General features: G+C 35.8%; 1 protein-coding gene across 1 annotated transcript in view; it reads right to left on the reverse strand.

The window, feature by feature from the left end:
* Positions 1 to 16,192, reverse strand: part of FBN2 (fibrillin 2) — a gene marked incomplete at both ends in the record, with an annotated part of 231,114 nt that overhangs the window by 107,340 nt on the left and 107,582 nt on the right. Inside the window, 2 exons of the mRNA XM_082652282.1 lie at positions 283 to 435; positions 11,084 to 11,209. Of these exons, the coding sequence (XP_082508408.1) occupies positions 283 to 435; positions 11,084 to 11,209 (279 nt within the window). The remainder of the gene's footprint in view (positions 1 to 282; positions 436 to 11,083; positions 11,210 to 16,192) is intronic.

The raw sequence follows: 16,192 nt of genomic DNA on the forward strand, positions 1-16,192 counted from the left end.
AACTGAAATACTGACATTCCAGATAATTATTAAAAATTCTTGCTTAAAGTCAAGTAATGATCAGTTTTTAGGAGTTTTTCTAATATTAACAAAATGGATATAATAAAAACTGATCCCAATAACCAATGCCACCCTAACCCTCACAAAAAACACCCAAGTCATATTGAAGACACTAATAGGAATGCAAACATGACTTGTCTTTAAGGGAAACACTAAAGTACATTATTGTTACTAATTTTCTTAACACTGTCTGTCCTGAGGAACTAGCAGCCAGCAGCTCACCAGAGCCTCTGATGGGACAGGCTTCAGGAATGGTTCCAACACCCCAGCAGCGGCCGGGCTCACAGCAGCATTGCATTTTTGTCATTCTGCCCGGAAGCTCTTGTGCACAGCGACCATTCACCAGGCCGGAGAAACATGTGCCTGTTCTCTGATCTGAACATATGAAAATTAAATAGAAGACATGACAGAATTACCTGGAGTTCACATCAATTATTTCACATGTTAGGAGATGCTAAGCGAAGGGAATTATTTTACTTGATTTCTATTATATCTACTCATTCATTTAATTTCTATCACATTTATTCATTCCTTTACTTATTTACCAAGCAAATATTCACTGAGCATCTATGCCATGCCATATCCCAGGCATACAAAAATGAAAGACGTGAAGCAGATATGAGCCAACACTGCAGTGAGAAGCCACATCCAGACAGACCCAGAGCTTGAAGGAAAGCGACAACCCAGTCTCAGCCTAGACTGGTCAATTAGTCACCCAGCCAACCTGCAGACATGTACTGCTGTTCACTACTGAGAGTTTTGTGGTTATTTGTTACCCAGTAATATCCACCTGACGCAGGTGCTATTTTAGAAAGGTTGAGCAGAACAGCTCCTTTGACACATCTGAGAAGAGACTTTAATAAGATGAGAGCATGAGCCACACGGTTACCTGAAAGAAGGGCAGTTCAAAGAGAAAGAAGGAGATGTGCTTGACATATGTGAAAAATGAGGAACCCATGTGACTGGAGAAGAGCAGGCATAAGGGGGGTGGAAGACCCTGAGCTCAGAGGCATACAGAAGGCAAGAGCATGCACAGCCTGACAGACCATGAGGGAAGGACCTTCGGATTTTATTCAGAGAGTCAAAAAAATGTAAGTCTAGTTTCACTATATATTGTTTAACTTTTATCCAGATGCTTCCAAGAAGTTTTGTCTGTGACAAGAAGAAAGATGTACCACAACAAACAGGAGCTGCATGTCACTGATGAAGATGACACCATTAATTACAAATAATGCTATTAATAGGGAAGGCCTAAATTTTTTACACTAGATATTGAGTTTAAAATAAATATATTATTTCCTTGAATGGTCCAAAGTATACCTCAGGTTGCTTCTACGCTATTGTTAAAGAATTGGTTTGAAGGTACTCCATGTAAGAATCAGAATGCCTTCCATTTCCCAAAAGAAACCCAGTATGCCCAAGAGCAAAGTACTAAATGTGATGTATGCGTGCATACTTAAAGGCACTGCAGACATTTCATAAACGTTACAAGCTGGGCTTGGATAGGCTGTCACTGGGAATAATTTCACAGAGAGGTTTCTACTCCCAAGAATGATCCAGGAAAATAGTTTTTAGGATATTCATTCCAGGAACCCAAAGTATCATATTCCTAGATTTACTTGATTGCTACACTCCTCAAGAATAGGATGTAAATTAAGATAAGAAAGTCCTAAGCTCTTTACAGTAATCACTGTTACAAAACACATTCAGGGCTACATGGTAGATTGACTGTATTGATCTCTTCAAGGCTCTGTAAGGAGGAGGCTGTACCATAAGACTTGGGAAAAAAAAAAAAAAGAAGAGTAATGGCTTTGAGTCAGAATACCTAGGTTTACATCAAAATATTATTACTGTTGATTCTGTAACATATCTTTTCTTCTTTATGGAACAGGGCTGATGAGAGAATTAAATAAAACAATATATGTTCTGTTTCCAGCAGAATGGTGTATTAGCTACCCTGAGTGTCTCTCCCAATTGAAACACCCTGGATAAAATATGAGAAATTATTTAAAAATATACATCATCTTGCTGACATCAAAGAACGAAAAAAACAGAGTCTCAAAATGAAGTGAAGACAGGAATCTTAGGAGGTAAGTTCACACCTAGCTTTCGCTTTAGGGTTTCTGCAAAACTCTGGAGATTTTGATTTTCAACTCTGATAATTTCACAAGGGGTTAGAGCCTAAGATATAAAAGCCCAGATTCACCTCGTTAATGCAAAATGTAATAGGAAACTCCCTCATAAAGTAGGAATCCCAAACAGCTATATCCTTGTTATGTGGCTAATGTAGAGGAAGGCAGCTAAGAGACTTGCCTGTTTATACCTCAGTGCTGGGTGGAGGGAAAAAAAGATTCTTCCTAAAAATCTGAAACCAAAAGCTCTTTCTCACACAGACAGCTCTGATGTCAAAACATTAAGTTTGTGTTCTGAAAAACTTCAAAGGAAGAATATAACATAAAGAGGTCTCCAGGTAGGAATATTCCAAGTAACTCGCAAAAATCAGTACAATTGAGGACTTAATACTGACATAGGTCTCAAAGAATTCCCATAGATAAAGTTCTAGGAAAAAAGGAGTAGCTAACAGCAAAGTAACTAAATAAGTAAGTAAATAAATAATGCACAGAGAAACAAGGCTCAATGAACAAAAACTAGCTGAATAAACAGCAGGTTTCAGATACTGGAATGGTCAAACCAATTCTGAAAATCATTGTTTTTAATTAATGATGATTCATTAAATATTAATTAATAATGAAATAATCTTTAATCTGTTTAAGGCAATTAAAAATCTAAAAATGGGAACAGTAAAAACAAGCCCATAAACAATGAAAGAAAAGATGTAAAAGACTTCAATGAAACTTCTATAAATGAAATGATCATAACTGAAATAAAATGCTTAGTGACTATATTAAGCAGTGTATTGCACATAGATGAAAAGAGAATTACTGAGCAGGAAGATATAGCTGAATATATTATTTTAGTGTTGTTCAGAGAGTCAAAGAGATGGAAAATGTTGAGAAGAGGTTAAGAAGTATGCAGGTGAGGGTGAAAAGGTAATTTGCATCTAATAAGAGTACTAGAAAGAGTCATAAGCAGACAGTTGTGGGAAGGCAACAGTCAACAGATACTAGTTTACAACTTTCTAACGATGTTGCAAGACAACCTCAGATCTAGGAAGTCCAATAAATCCAAAGAAGGAAAAATAAAAAGAAATCCACAGCTATCCATATCACTGTGAAACTGCAGAACAACAAAGAAAAGGTGAAGATCTTAAAAACAGCTAGGAAGAAAAGAGATTATCGGCTAAGGAATGATATTTAAGTCAATCACTGACTTCTTAATAGCACCAGTGGATGCTAGAACACAATGGAATAGTATCTTCTGTCTTCTGTGATAAAATAACTGTCAACCTAAAATTCTGTACCCCAAGAAACCAAAGGGAAATTAAGTTCATTTTCAGGAAAACACAGAGACAATTTTCTACCAAAAGGTTCTTGCTAAAGGAAATTTTAGAATAGGTGTTTTAGGTAAAAAGGAAAATAATTCCAATGGAAGGTTTGAAATGTATGAAGGAATAAACAGGGAAAATACTTTTAGATACATGGACAAGTACTAAAATATCAAACAATAATAATAATGATTAATTTGTTGCAAACAAGGGAGTGACAATTGACTAGAATTTTTAAATTGGAAGAGGGAGATCAAAGTGTAACCATTCTAATATTCTTTTATTATTTAGATGTGGGTAAAAATACAGATTAATTCTAGGCTTTAAGTTACATATGCATCTTCAAACAGCTAGGATAAGCACTAAAACCACAGAAATAAACTACGTATTTCTAAACAATAGAGGAAAAAGAATGGGGTGTGGAAGAATGGAAGGCAGGAAGCCTGAATAAATCCAAAAGAAAGCAAGAAAGAGAAAGTAACAAAAAAGCAAGATAAATGGGAAGCAAAAAAGAAGATAATAGAAATAAAAACAAATATATCAGTTACTGTAATAAACACAAATAAATTTAAATCTCAATTTAAAAGACAAAGATTTTAAGACTATGCCCCCCAAAATTTAGATTTAGGCTGTTTAAAGAAGCACATTTAAGACATAAGGAAACAAAAGATTGAGAGGAAACATATCCAAATGGCATATATTTAAACCTTCCTCTCCAACTCACAAAATGTGATGCCAAATAATATGAAATAAAATGAACCAAGAGAAAATATTTAGAAACAGACCAAGAAGAAAAGAAAAAAAACTTTAGAGAATCAATATACATCAAAAAATGGTTCAATTCACCAGGAAAATATAATACTTTTAAACATTCATCACCTTATAACATAGCATCAAAATACATAAAACAAAAGCTTAAAGGGCCACATGGAGAAACTGAGAAATCTACTACCAAGGTGGTACATTTATACAACTCTTTCAGTAACTGATAGACACAGTAGATAAAATCTAGCAGCTCAAGAGAAAATTTGAACAGTACAGTTAACAAGTTTGATCTCATATCTATCCAACAACTGGAGAAAACACAAAACTTTTTCAAGCCAACATGGAAGATTTGCAAACCAGGTAAACTCCTTACACTTCTAAACAACTCATGTGTCAAATACAATACCATACTGAAAATAAGGTAATATGTAAAAAAAATGAGTAGGGGCTCATCAGGAATCTGTACCAGTCTCAGATTTTGGGAGTCTGCAATGTTATTTTGAGGGCTCCACAAATTTATACTTACATTGAACACTGCAATGCAAATGAAAATGCCTCATAATATACAGGCACTATTATGGTTCCTACTGATGGAGATTCCATTGTGACTAACAAATTCATTTAAAATTATTACTGAACATCCAGTAGTTTTTTTTTCATTATGTATTTTCTCAAAGATATTGGGTTATCATCATGTGTGGATCTGAAAACATGTTTGATATTAAAGAGGGGGTCTTCAAATTCAATAAACATAATTAACTTCTGTCCTACACAGTTTGGAAACCTCTACTCAGTCTTATAAGATGTGTTGGAGGAAACCATGTCATTGTTGAGAAGGTGGAGGGGCAGAAAGAGAAGATTCGAAAGTAAATCATAACTTTTTTCCATAAATTCTATAATTAGTCTCTTCTAATAACATCGAGGAGGTAAACAATCTACTTCCAATCCTTTGCATCAAAAACAGATCAGGATGAGATACAGACACATGTAGTGTGATGTCTCACAATTAAGGTCTCTCCAAAAATACATTTCAAAAGGAAGACAGTGGCTGAGAGTTAGGTTCTTTCCTTTGCATATCTGAATTGCATGGTGCTTAGAAAGTACTGTGTTGGAAGTGTGCCATATGGAAGAATAAAAAGGGGCACCCTATAGAACTAACTAAGAGTTGTCTAGGCACATCATCCCTTGAAATAGGGAATTATTAGGGAAAAAGGCAGAAGAAGCATATTTATTACACCATTAGGACAAATCCTTCTAATGCTTGGTATATATTTAACTGTAGAATTGATATGTCATAAGTAACAAAACATGTCTAGTCCTCTAATAATCTCCTATCACCCTCGCTACACTCCCAGAAGAAGATTTACATCAAGTCTTATTTAAACCCACACTGAGGAAGAGGAAGCAATCCGTCTCTTCTGATTAAAATATAAATCTATCTTGAAACAAAATAATGGTACTCTTATCAGAGTTTGTTTCATGGCTTGACATTTAGTCTAAACTTGATTTACGTGAACTAACAGTTAATTATACAATGTGATGAAAACTTGGTAAAAGATAGAGGTGGGGCTTACCTTGAAAAAAATACATCTCCTGTTGAATGAGCTTTGCTTATTAAAAATGAAGGGGTCAGCCAGAAAACCCTGATGAGGTTAGCTCAGGTCAGAAGACTAGCGACAGTAGGTGTTCAGTACATAGAAACCATTGCCTCAGACATCAGACCCTCATACTGGAGACCTGCACTTGTCTCGCTGAGAGTCTGGCGCCAACCTGAGTTCCACTTGATTAATTCTGCAGATTCTTGCTATTCCTAAAACACTTTCATGTTGCTTTTGTGTTTCTATCATACAAGACTAACTAGAACTAGGAACAATGAAAGAAAGAGAACGACTGTGGCTCCTAGGTTTACTTCTTCCTTTAAAATAGTGAAGTTTGTCTTCCTCATTGTCTAACCTTCTCTTTCTAGGACATTCTTTCTTAATTAAAATTACTACCCCTGTTCCACCAGTCGCCTTTTATATGATTTTGGGGTTAAAACTCGAACACTATACTGTTTCATCCCTGTCTCCCTTCCTCCATTAGTTAAACATTTTTAGGAGTTTTGGTTTATCCTTCAAGCATTTGTTGCAAATGCACGCACACACATGTAATCAACACCCATCATCACAAAGAGTGCTGCACAAGGACAGCATATCCTGACCATCACTGTCAGAAGATCTTCCTCATTTCGCTTAAACAGTCTTCCCTCGTCTTTTTTCTCTGTACTGCTCAAAATTCTTGATGGGCTCCACCATCCTCAGGATCAACCTGCAACTTCTTAGCATGGCAGTTAACGAGCCTCAACAATAGAGTCTTCATCTTAACCCATCTTTCCTGTTTTGTCTCCAACTACTTTCTCACTCAGCTCTCTTTCCCAGACAAGCTCTCCTCACCGTCTCCAAGCCCCCTCATTTTCAGCATCTGTACGGCTGCTGACACCTTTCTCTTCGCTCAGTGCGGTCTTATTCCTTTGTTTAGCTGTCATCCATCTTTCAAAGTCTCTATCAGTGCTCACTTCCTTGAGAATTTTAACTATAATAATCAGGACTTTCTTTTGGACTTACAGCACTTATTGGCTAAGAAATTATTTAGCAATTAACGACCCACTGCCTCAAACTGTCTCTTACGTTACTACTTTTCACATTATGTTTTCAGGTTTTGTTTTCTCAAGAATACTCCATGGCAATACTGTGCACTGAAACTTTTGTAAAGCTCAAGGAAATGCACAAGGATATTGTGGCAACATCATATTACCTTAAGGACTTCTAAATGCTTACTTTCATTTTCTGAACTTCACTTGCTGCTGACTGTCACTTTCCAGTCCCCCAAATAGGGTCCCTGCTAGTTCTGTGTGCACGACAGTAGCTGGCACATTAACCTGCATACAGAATTTGCTCACGGCTGCTTGTCAAACATTACTGACTCGCTGACTGCCAGTCACTCTTCTTGCCTCTACTGCAACGTGGAAATTAGGTATTAATAATGCCATGAATATTATAATGACATTGAATTACTAAATGATATAAGGGTCATTAAGTTGTGCTATTAAAAATGCTTCTAAGAAAAAAAATATTAGGTATGGGTGGACTCTTTTTCGAAATGACATATGTTAGTACTCTTTGTTAAAAAGGAGAGCTGTTTCCAGTATATTTTTTAAAACTTGATGGAAAACAGGAGATAAAATCAAATTAAGAATTTGATTTTTATATTTAGCATAAAATGAAATGGGAAAACTATCCTCATTTATAATTAAAATGCCCCACTAAACTCTCCTGCCATATAAAGCTATTTCCTACACATGAAAGAAAAAGGCAGTTTATTGATGCTTTATAATGTTGTATAGATTCAAGATGTTTTGATTAACTAGAATAAGGGATTAGGGCAGCATTCACCATGTGCCACTCTTAAAATAAAGGTGCAGATAACATGCAGTTTCTTACTTAAGAAAAAGCTTTCAGTTCATCCAACTCATTATTGTTAGCATACATGTGGTTACAAAATAAACAGCATGGAAATATTTATGACATATATAATTCAATCATAAATAAATTCCATCTAAGAAAATACAGACTCAGATTTTAAAAAATCAAAACCAAAGATCTCTTACATATTAAAATGCTAGATTTATTTTTTTCATATGTGGAAAACACATACTTATTCCAAATGAAACATAGTTATTCAAAAAATTTTTAAGCTGCTTATTACTTAATTTTAACATTGGTTTTACAATTTTGGAACGTCATTCTCCCCTCCTTAGGGGCTTTCCTCTATTCCTGTGTCAGGATATTGATACTGAAATGAATGGGAACTCATGGTTAGCAAAGAACTCACTGTGCCTCAGGTCTCTGGAGCTCAAGCAGGCTTTCTCACCTTCTGAGCATTGGGGACTGTAACTCAGTGCCATCATATCATGTCCAGCAGGATGCCAAATGATGCAAAGCAGTTATTAACCAACATTAAATTCTTACATTCAATGTCATCTCATTCATTCATTTGCTGGTTTGCCTATTCATTCAGAAAAGATTTACTGAGCCCAAACTTCTAAGGAAGGGACTACATAAGGCACAGGGGACAGAAAGCTGCATAAGGCAGGACCTAACGGAGCTCAGAGTCTGGCCAATGAGTAAAGCACAAATACCTGTGACACTGTGATAAACCCAGAAATGAAGGAAATAAAAAATATTACAGGAAGCGCGGATTGATTTTGCCTGACAAGAAAATGTGGGTTAAGCAGGGATGGCTATAAAGAAATGTGATACCTAAGTGGGTACTTAAAGGATGAGGTGGGTTTTAACAAGCATAGAAGGGGGAAATCAAGATGCTTCAGGCAGAGGAAGTACTGTGGGCAGTGTGCTCATGTACTGCAATAAGAGAAACGTGAGTGTGAGGTATAAGTGGTTAGAGACGAGTCCTGAATACAGGCTGGGTCAGGCTCTAAAGGGCTTTGAAAGTCCAGTAAAGGCTGATAACTTTATATAAAAAAGCAAGAGATAGAGTTTACCATGATTTAATGGTAAACCAAATATCTGACATTGAAGAAAACAACCTCAAAAAATCACTGGGGATCTTGATCATCTGAATATGATGAAAAATATGCTTCCTTTTCAATGCAAAAAAATGAGCATGTGTTGACTAAAGAAAGACTTAGAAACTTAAGAAATGAGAGAGAAAGAAACAACTTAGAAATCTGATATAAAACACTAACATTTGTTACGGCAAATTCTGCCTTCTTACTAGTTGGTCTAGTTGTACAATTCATTCCCAAAGGCCTTCAATTACTCCACATTGTCTACCAAATAAAATACATACATCTTATTTGGCATTTTCAGAACTTCATGGTGATAACCTCACTTATGTCTCCAGCCACATTTCTTTTAGCCATTTCTAGAATATAAGTTTCCTTGAGTCAGGGTCTATGGCATCCAGCCAGTGATGTTCAACGATGACTCCCAAACTGACATTTTTCCAACAGAGTTGAGTTCATGCCTATTTCAAGCTGATGACTGCATATATGCGTGTATGTATATGCACATTCTTTTCCTATACAGTTTAAGAAAATTAAGCCAAGTATAGGTAGTTCTACTAATTTTCAATTCTGTTAAACTATGTTAAATGAATCAGACTTACTATGCAGTGAGCCAACTGGTAACACTGACCCTAAAAACAGCTAATTTGCTCAGTTTTATAGACTTAACGCCTCTATAATGTTTTACCTAGTGTAAGATAGAACTCGGATTCATTCGTGAAGAACAAATAATTGTCATTCAAATCTCATAATACTCCAACGGGAAAGGGAGGCTCCAAATGGACATTGTACTTTTCAAAGCAGACTGTCAGAGTGGTGGTAGAGAAACCACTCATGCTGGACACCTTGATATCTAGGCACAGGGTCTCTGTCACCTTAAAGCAGATAAGGAGACAGTGTAGAACCACAGGTAGCACAGGTGCAGAGAGATCTGGATTCAAATCGTGGCTCCATTTGTCAGCCCTGTAACATCATGTAAGTCACTTTACCTCTCTAAACCTCAAATCCTTCATCTATAAATCAGAATAATTATGCCTATCACACACGGCTATTTTAAGGAGTACATCTTCATTCTCCTATACCTCCTCCTTCCCCTAATGATAATAACAGAAGTAATAAGAAATATTTTATTGAACATTTACTAGAAGAAACTGAAGTATAGACAGGTCAGTAGCTTACCCAAGGCCCCACCACTATGTGATAATGAGGTGATACAGATGTCCAGTGCCTTACACGTGGTATGTATTTCATAAATGGCAGCTGTCAATTTTACTACCACTACCATAGCTTCTTCTTTGACTGCTATTGCTACTTTTCTATTACTATTTACGATGACACCATAGTATTCTGAAGGCAGGATCTCCATTTCTCATGTTTGCTGTTGCACGGCCATAGCATAGTGTTTGGCATATCAACACATTTTATCCAGTGAATTCAAGACTTTTTACTGGTGGCCTAGGACTTCTAGCTTACATCCTGAACCCTCTGTTATTTCCTCTCTTCAACCCAGTTCACTTGGACATCCTTTGGATTTACAAAGTCCCTGGAAGTTAGTTGCTCACACACCCTCCCAGTGGGGATGGGAGATGGTCATTGCCCAGACGGTCATCCTCCAGCAAACTAAGCAACTCTCGTCTTTGGGTGCTGCTTTAATTTCCCTAATTCCTGTACTATATGAATCTTTAGTGCTCTTAAAGTCTAAGGCTTGTTCAAAAATAGATTACCTACACATGACTCTTTTATCTTTCTAAACAAAAGAGAACATGAAAATATATACGCCTTTAATTAAAATATGCTTAAAACAAAATTAAAGGTATCGATTTCTTTTCTGTAATAACTATTTTCACTAGAATAAACACATGCTAAGTAAATAAGACACTACATTCATGATTCATAGCAATGAAAGAACACTTAATTACTACATTTTGTCTCCCAAAGTAGATTTTTAAAAATCTTTCTCATGCCTTTGTGTCTGTTAACACTTGGCAAGAGCAGTGTCTTGAGGAAATCTTTCTTCATTTCAGAAATGGCTTTGACAACATAAAGCAAACCCAGATGGCTTCTGAAACTGAAGTTTTTGCAAAGAGCACCTGGTCGATCAGTCCCTCAATAGTGGTACCGTTTATTTTAAACAACTCTTCCAGCATTTTCCCAGTCATTTTATAATCGTTGCCATCTCCGTACCTGTTTGGGCTGTTCTGTCATTAGAAAGAAGCAGTGTATTGTGCCTTCAAAACTACAAGGCTTACCGATGCACCGAGAGCCATCTGTTGAGGTTACATATCCACGTGGACAAACGCAAAAATAGCTTCCCACGGTGTTGGAACATTCGCCAGTTTCACATATCCCAGGAATGATGCTGCACTCATCAACGTCTAATCAGGGGAAGAAGGAGAAGATGACTGAGAAAGGCCTTCATTAAATAGCTTTTAAAAGGGATTTTTTAAAAAGAGTATGAGAGCACTCATGGTTGATTAGGTCAGATCATATAACCCTGAAGATACTCTTGTTTCAGGCCCTAAAGAATTTCTCACACATATCTATGGGAACTGAGATGAAAGTAAACTCCCATGGCAGTAAAACAAGGCCAACTAAAGCAAAACTCTATATCCTTTTTTTTCCCCCAAATGCAATTTAAATTGGAAATAAGTAAAGATGTAAATGTTTTAGTTTCCATTCTACATCAATTAGGGAATTATCCTACTAGAGACTTTAAAAAAAACACGTGCATGGATGATATTTTAAAATATGAAATAACTACATTTAAAAATGTATAGCTAATTTTCACATTAATTATTTGAACCAATGGAGGGTGGCAAGCACTTTTCTTTTTCTATTTGGCTTCAGGATACGTTTTTGTACTTACATGTGAATATCGGTATATTTGACATTCTGGAAATTAAGTTCAAACCTAAAATAATACAGTAAAATGGCAAAGGGCAAACTTGGGTGGCTTTGGGAAGTGTCCAGTTTTCCTATTGTGCCTCCCTGCACTTATCCATTCAGTTTACTCAATGTTAGGACTAGTCTACTCCCGTTCACATTAATGAAAGGTCTGCTTTCTTTTAAACTGTCCCCAAACCAGAAAACCTGGCCATTTATATAAGCTTTAATGTACTTTTCTTTTAGTTCAATAAGCAGAGAGAGGTGGAAAGTCAACAAAGCTACAATTAGGTACACTGGAAGCTACTTGTTAATACATTTAAAAGGAAATGAGCCATTGTGAGGAGAATCCAGCCACAGATGCCTGGGAGTTAGCTGTCCTTTTTAAGGAACAGAGCTAGCAAAGATCAGTGAATACAGGGAACAATTATAAAAGCCATAAGCATAGATGATTACTGAAAAGTAAACCTGAGCTTTTAGTTTTGTTTTAGATGCATATATATATATACACACACATACATGTTTAAGTGTATCAATAAAAAGCAAAGGAAAAATTATATGCTAATTGTAAATAGAAGGAAATAAATTTTAAACCCCACAATTAAAGAATGGTTGACAATGCCTTTCTTAAATTCCTCTATTGCTCTATTCATCCTTTTTTCCCGCCGTTTACTGACAAGTCATTCTTGCCTACAAGCTGTATCATGAAATAACTATATGCCTGTGTCTTCTTGGAAAGTTCTTAATAAAAAAGTTACCAGATTCAGACTTTTCTGAAATAATATCTTCATTAGAGGCTTAACAGTTAGCCACTGAAGGCACAGTGGTACAAATCATAATCAATTCCCCTAGAGAGCTCAGAATTCTAACATGAATTGGTTACATGAGAAGCAAACATATAATGTGGTGAAAGAGTTACCATCAGATTTAATCCAACAAAATGAAACCATATGTGCAAAATTAGGGTCTGCTGCATCCTGTGTTGCTATCTTAGTGCAGGGCATCTTAATAAAACCGAATGTGGATTCAGAAGAGAAAGGAAACTAGAACAGCTATACTCTAATCACCAAATAAACTGATAATCACTTCTAGATAAGGAAGACAAAAAGAAAAAGAGAATAGCACACAGTAAAGCAGCAAGCACTACAAAAGTGAAGGACCAAAACTTTCCTTCTGATCCTCTTATATCCAAAGTTATGACAACAGTCAAGGCACTTATGGAGCCCAGGATTGATCCAAATTCTTAAAAATTAGGAATCTTCATTTAGTCCTTAATTTAAGTATTTACTCTTATTTTCAGCCATTTCCTTTCATAATAAAAAACTTCTTTGTGCTCTACTTCCAAATAGCCTCCTGACAACAAGAAGAGTAGAAACTGAAAGATGTTTGACATTTTTCTTTTTTAAGTGGAGAAAAATAACCCTGGAACATAGAAGAACACATGGAATGATATTAAATTTGTGGGTTTTGTGTTAAATATTTTATTTTACAAAAACTCCATGTTTCACAATTCTCCTTAGAATTAAGTTAGAACCTTGAAAAGTTAGCTTCCAAATAATTATATGTAAAAGGTTCCCAGTAAAGTATTTAAGAATTCTATATGAACAATAGGAATATTTTTCATTTATTTTTGGGCTAGGCTCCCCCTCAAATTTTAATAATTAAAAAATTTGGTGCTTTGTTTTTTTACTGATCAAAAAACCCTGCCTTTCGATGTGCCCAATATTTATTCATCAATTTAAATTTAGCGTTGACATTTATGTTAAGAAGGATACGTGCATTTAGCTCTTCTGTAATAATAGTTTTTCAAGACCATACGTCACAATCAGATTTGGAAGTAGTATCTTCACAAATACAAAACATACATTGCCTATGTAGGTACAAACAAGTAAGCCTAATAGGGACAAGTCTATTCACAGGAAAAGGCAGTCTTAATGGGAATTCATTTCATTCACGTTCTGCATACCTAATATGCTTCTGTCCATCTCCCCTTGAACTTTTTAAAAAACGTTTATTTATTAGTTTGGAGGCTTTGGTCTGTAATAGAAAAACTGATCCAAACTGACATAAACCAGAAATTTAATAGCTTGCATATCTGGCAGTCCAGAAGTGGCAAGGATTTTAGGGTTGTTTTAAGGCAATGTCTCTTGCTCGGCTTCTCTGAGATCTACTCACCTATCTCTCCTCTGTGCTTTGATGTCATCCTTAAGGCTGACTTCCCTGATGGAAGCAAAATGGTTATAGCAGTCTTAGGCTAGATCTTTGACTGGGATATCTAGTGGAGAAGAGAGGGTGTCTCTTCCAGCGGTTCTCTTCTAAGAGGAGGAGAACTTTTTCCCAGGAGCACCCAGCAAATCTTCCCTTTTCTCCTAATATCCTGAACTGAGTCACATGCTAACTCTTTTGAATGATTCCTCTAGCCAGGAAAATGTGCTCATTGACTTAGGCCTGGAGTCCTGAACTAATTACTGCTGCAAGTGGAATACAGTTAGCTTTAGACTAATAAAAAACAATGAAAACCAAAATAAAAGCCAAAAACAGTATGGGTGAATACAACTGAAAATACAGCATAGTTGAACAATGGAAAGTGTACCAGTACGGTTGGGAAACTGATGAAGATAAGCTTAGCCAGTCAGCCATATGCTGAATCCTGAACCCACATGAGAGCTTTCCCAAGAAATTTGGCTTTTTTTCTGAAATGATTTAAGGTGTCTATGAAGAGGTTTAAATTAAACAAGAACATTTCATAAGCAAATCAATATTTCAGAAAGATAATCCTTGTGTTTAATGTAGATAGACAATAAATAGTCCAGTGATAAATGATGAGAGCCTGAAGTAAGCTTTATGATGAGGGAGAGAACTCATATTCAAGAGATTCTAGAGGGAGAATTCAACAGGACTTTGCCACTAGATAAATATCTCAGACTTCTGGCTTGATTGAGAAGGGAGCTAATGGCAGTGCTATTAACAGGAAATGGGATACAGAGGGAAGAACACATTTTGAGGTTTGGTTGAGTTTGGGACATTTTGAACAAGACATTTTGAAGAGAAATAGGCAGAAATTCCAACTCTTCAGCTAAAAATTTGAAACTCGGTAAAAAAAAGTAAGGGGTAAAGATGTATATTTGTGGTTTATCATCGACTCTGCAGATTGCTTTTGAAGTTGTAGCGATAAATGAGATTTCCAAAGAAGACACATAAATGAAAAGAATTGAATTTAAGGAGGGAACTCTGAGAATCACCACCATCCAAGGGAAAGTCAAAGGAAGAGAAGCCAGTACAGGAGACTGGGAGGAAGAATCAGGGAAGGTAAAAGCAAGAGTATGATGACAGGATAGTAAGGAAGAACTCTGTCAAAAAAGATGGAGCTTTAAGTGTGCCATGGGAGGGTAAAGAAAGAGAAGGACTGGAAAGTGTTTGGTAATTTGAAGAAGTGGAATACAGGTTTTTTTTGTTTTGTTTTTTTTTAAAGGAAAGTAGATCTAAGCAAAACCATCTGACAGATTTCTGACTGCCAAACCACATAACCTCATATTTGTCAACCAACATTTACAACATTCACTGTAACTCTTACTCTAAGCAGAATATAATGAATAATTTGGTAAGTAGTGCTAAGTGTGATCTCAGATATCACTGAATTCTAAGAACATTGCCCTGGAGATTCTGTCAATTCCAATATTTACATGTCATACATAAAAGCAGTCCATGTAACAATTATGTTACAGAGAACTTAGAACAAATAAAATAAGAAATTTTGTTTAAAAAAAGTGCTCATAGAATATTTTCTTTCCATCCCATGCCAAGGAACCACATGTATTTGGCATATTGCATATAACTTTTCTTTTGGTATAGAAAAAAAGTAAATATTATTTCTCTTCTATGTACACTGAATTTTTATTAATATACTATTTGAAACTAGGAAAACTTACAGCTAAATTTTAAATATAATAAGTTGCTATTTCAAGCTTTTATAGAGACAACAGGCATTTTCAAAATGATAAAATAAGTTGTAATGGAAAAGTAATGTTTGCTTTACCCTTTTCAGATATTGAAAGGATAATGTATATCAATTGCACTCAGAATTTCACTGTATCTTTATAAAGAGCTTTATAAAAATATAATAATTGCATGGTAATACAGCCATCCACCTAAAGTACAAAATTCAACAATTTTTGGTATTTACAGGGTTGTACAACTGTCACTACAATTTAATTTTAGAGCAATTTCATTCCTGCCAAAGTAATTCCACCCCATTAGCAGTCACTCTCCCTACCTCCCTCTAAGCCCTAGGCAATAGCTAATCCATAACTAATAGATTTATGACTTATAACAGCTAACCTGTATCTATATATTTGCCTATTCTGGACATTTCATATAAAGGAACCATAAAATATAAGGTCTTTCATGACTGGCTTCTTTCACTTAGCATGATGTTTTCAAAGTTCAACCATGTTGCTGCAAATGTCAAAACTTCA

The sequence above is a fragment of the Grampus griseus genome, assembly GCF_964374135.1.
Source record: "Grampus griseus genome assembly, chromosome: 3".
Taxonomy (NCBI): domain Eukaryota; kingdom Metazoa; phylum Chordata; class Mammalia; order Artiodactyla; family Delphinidae; genus Grampus; species Grampus griseus.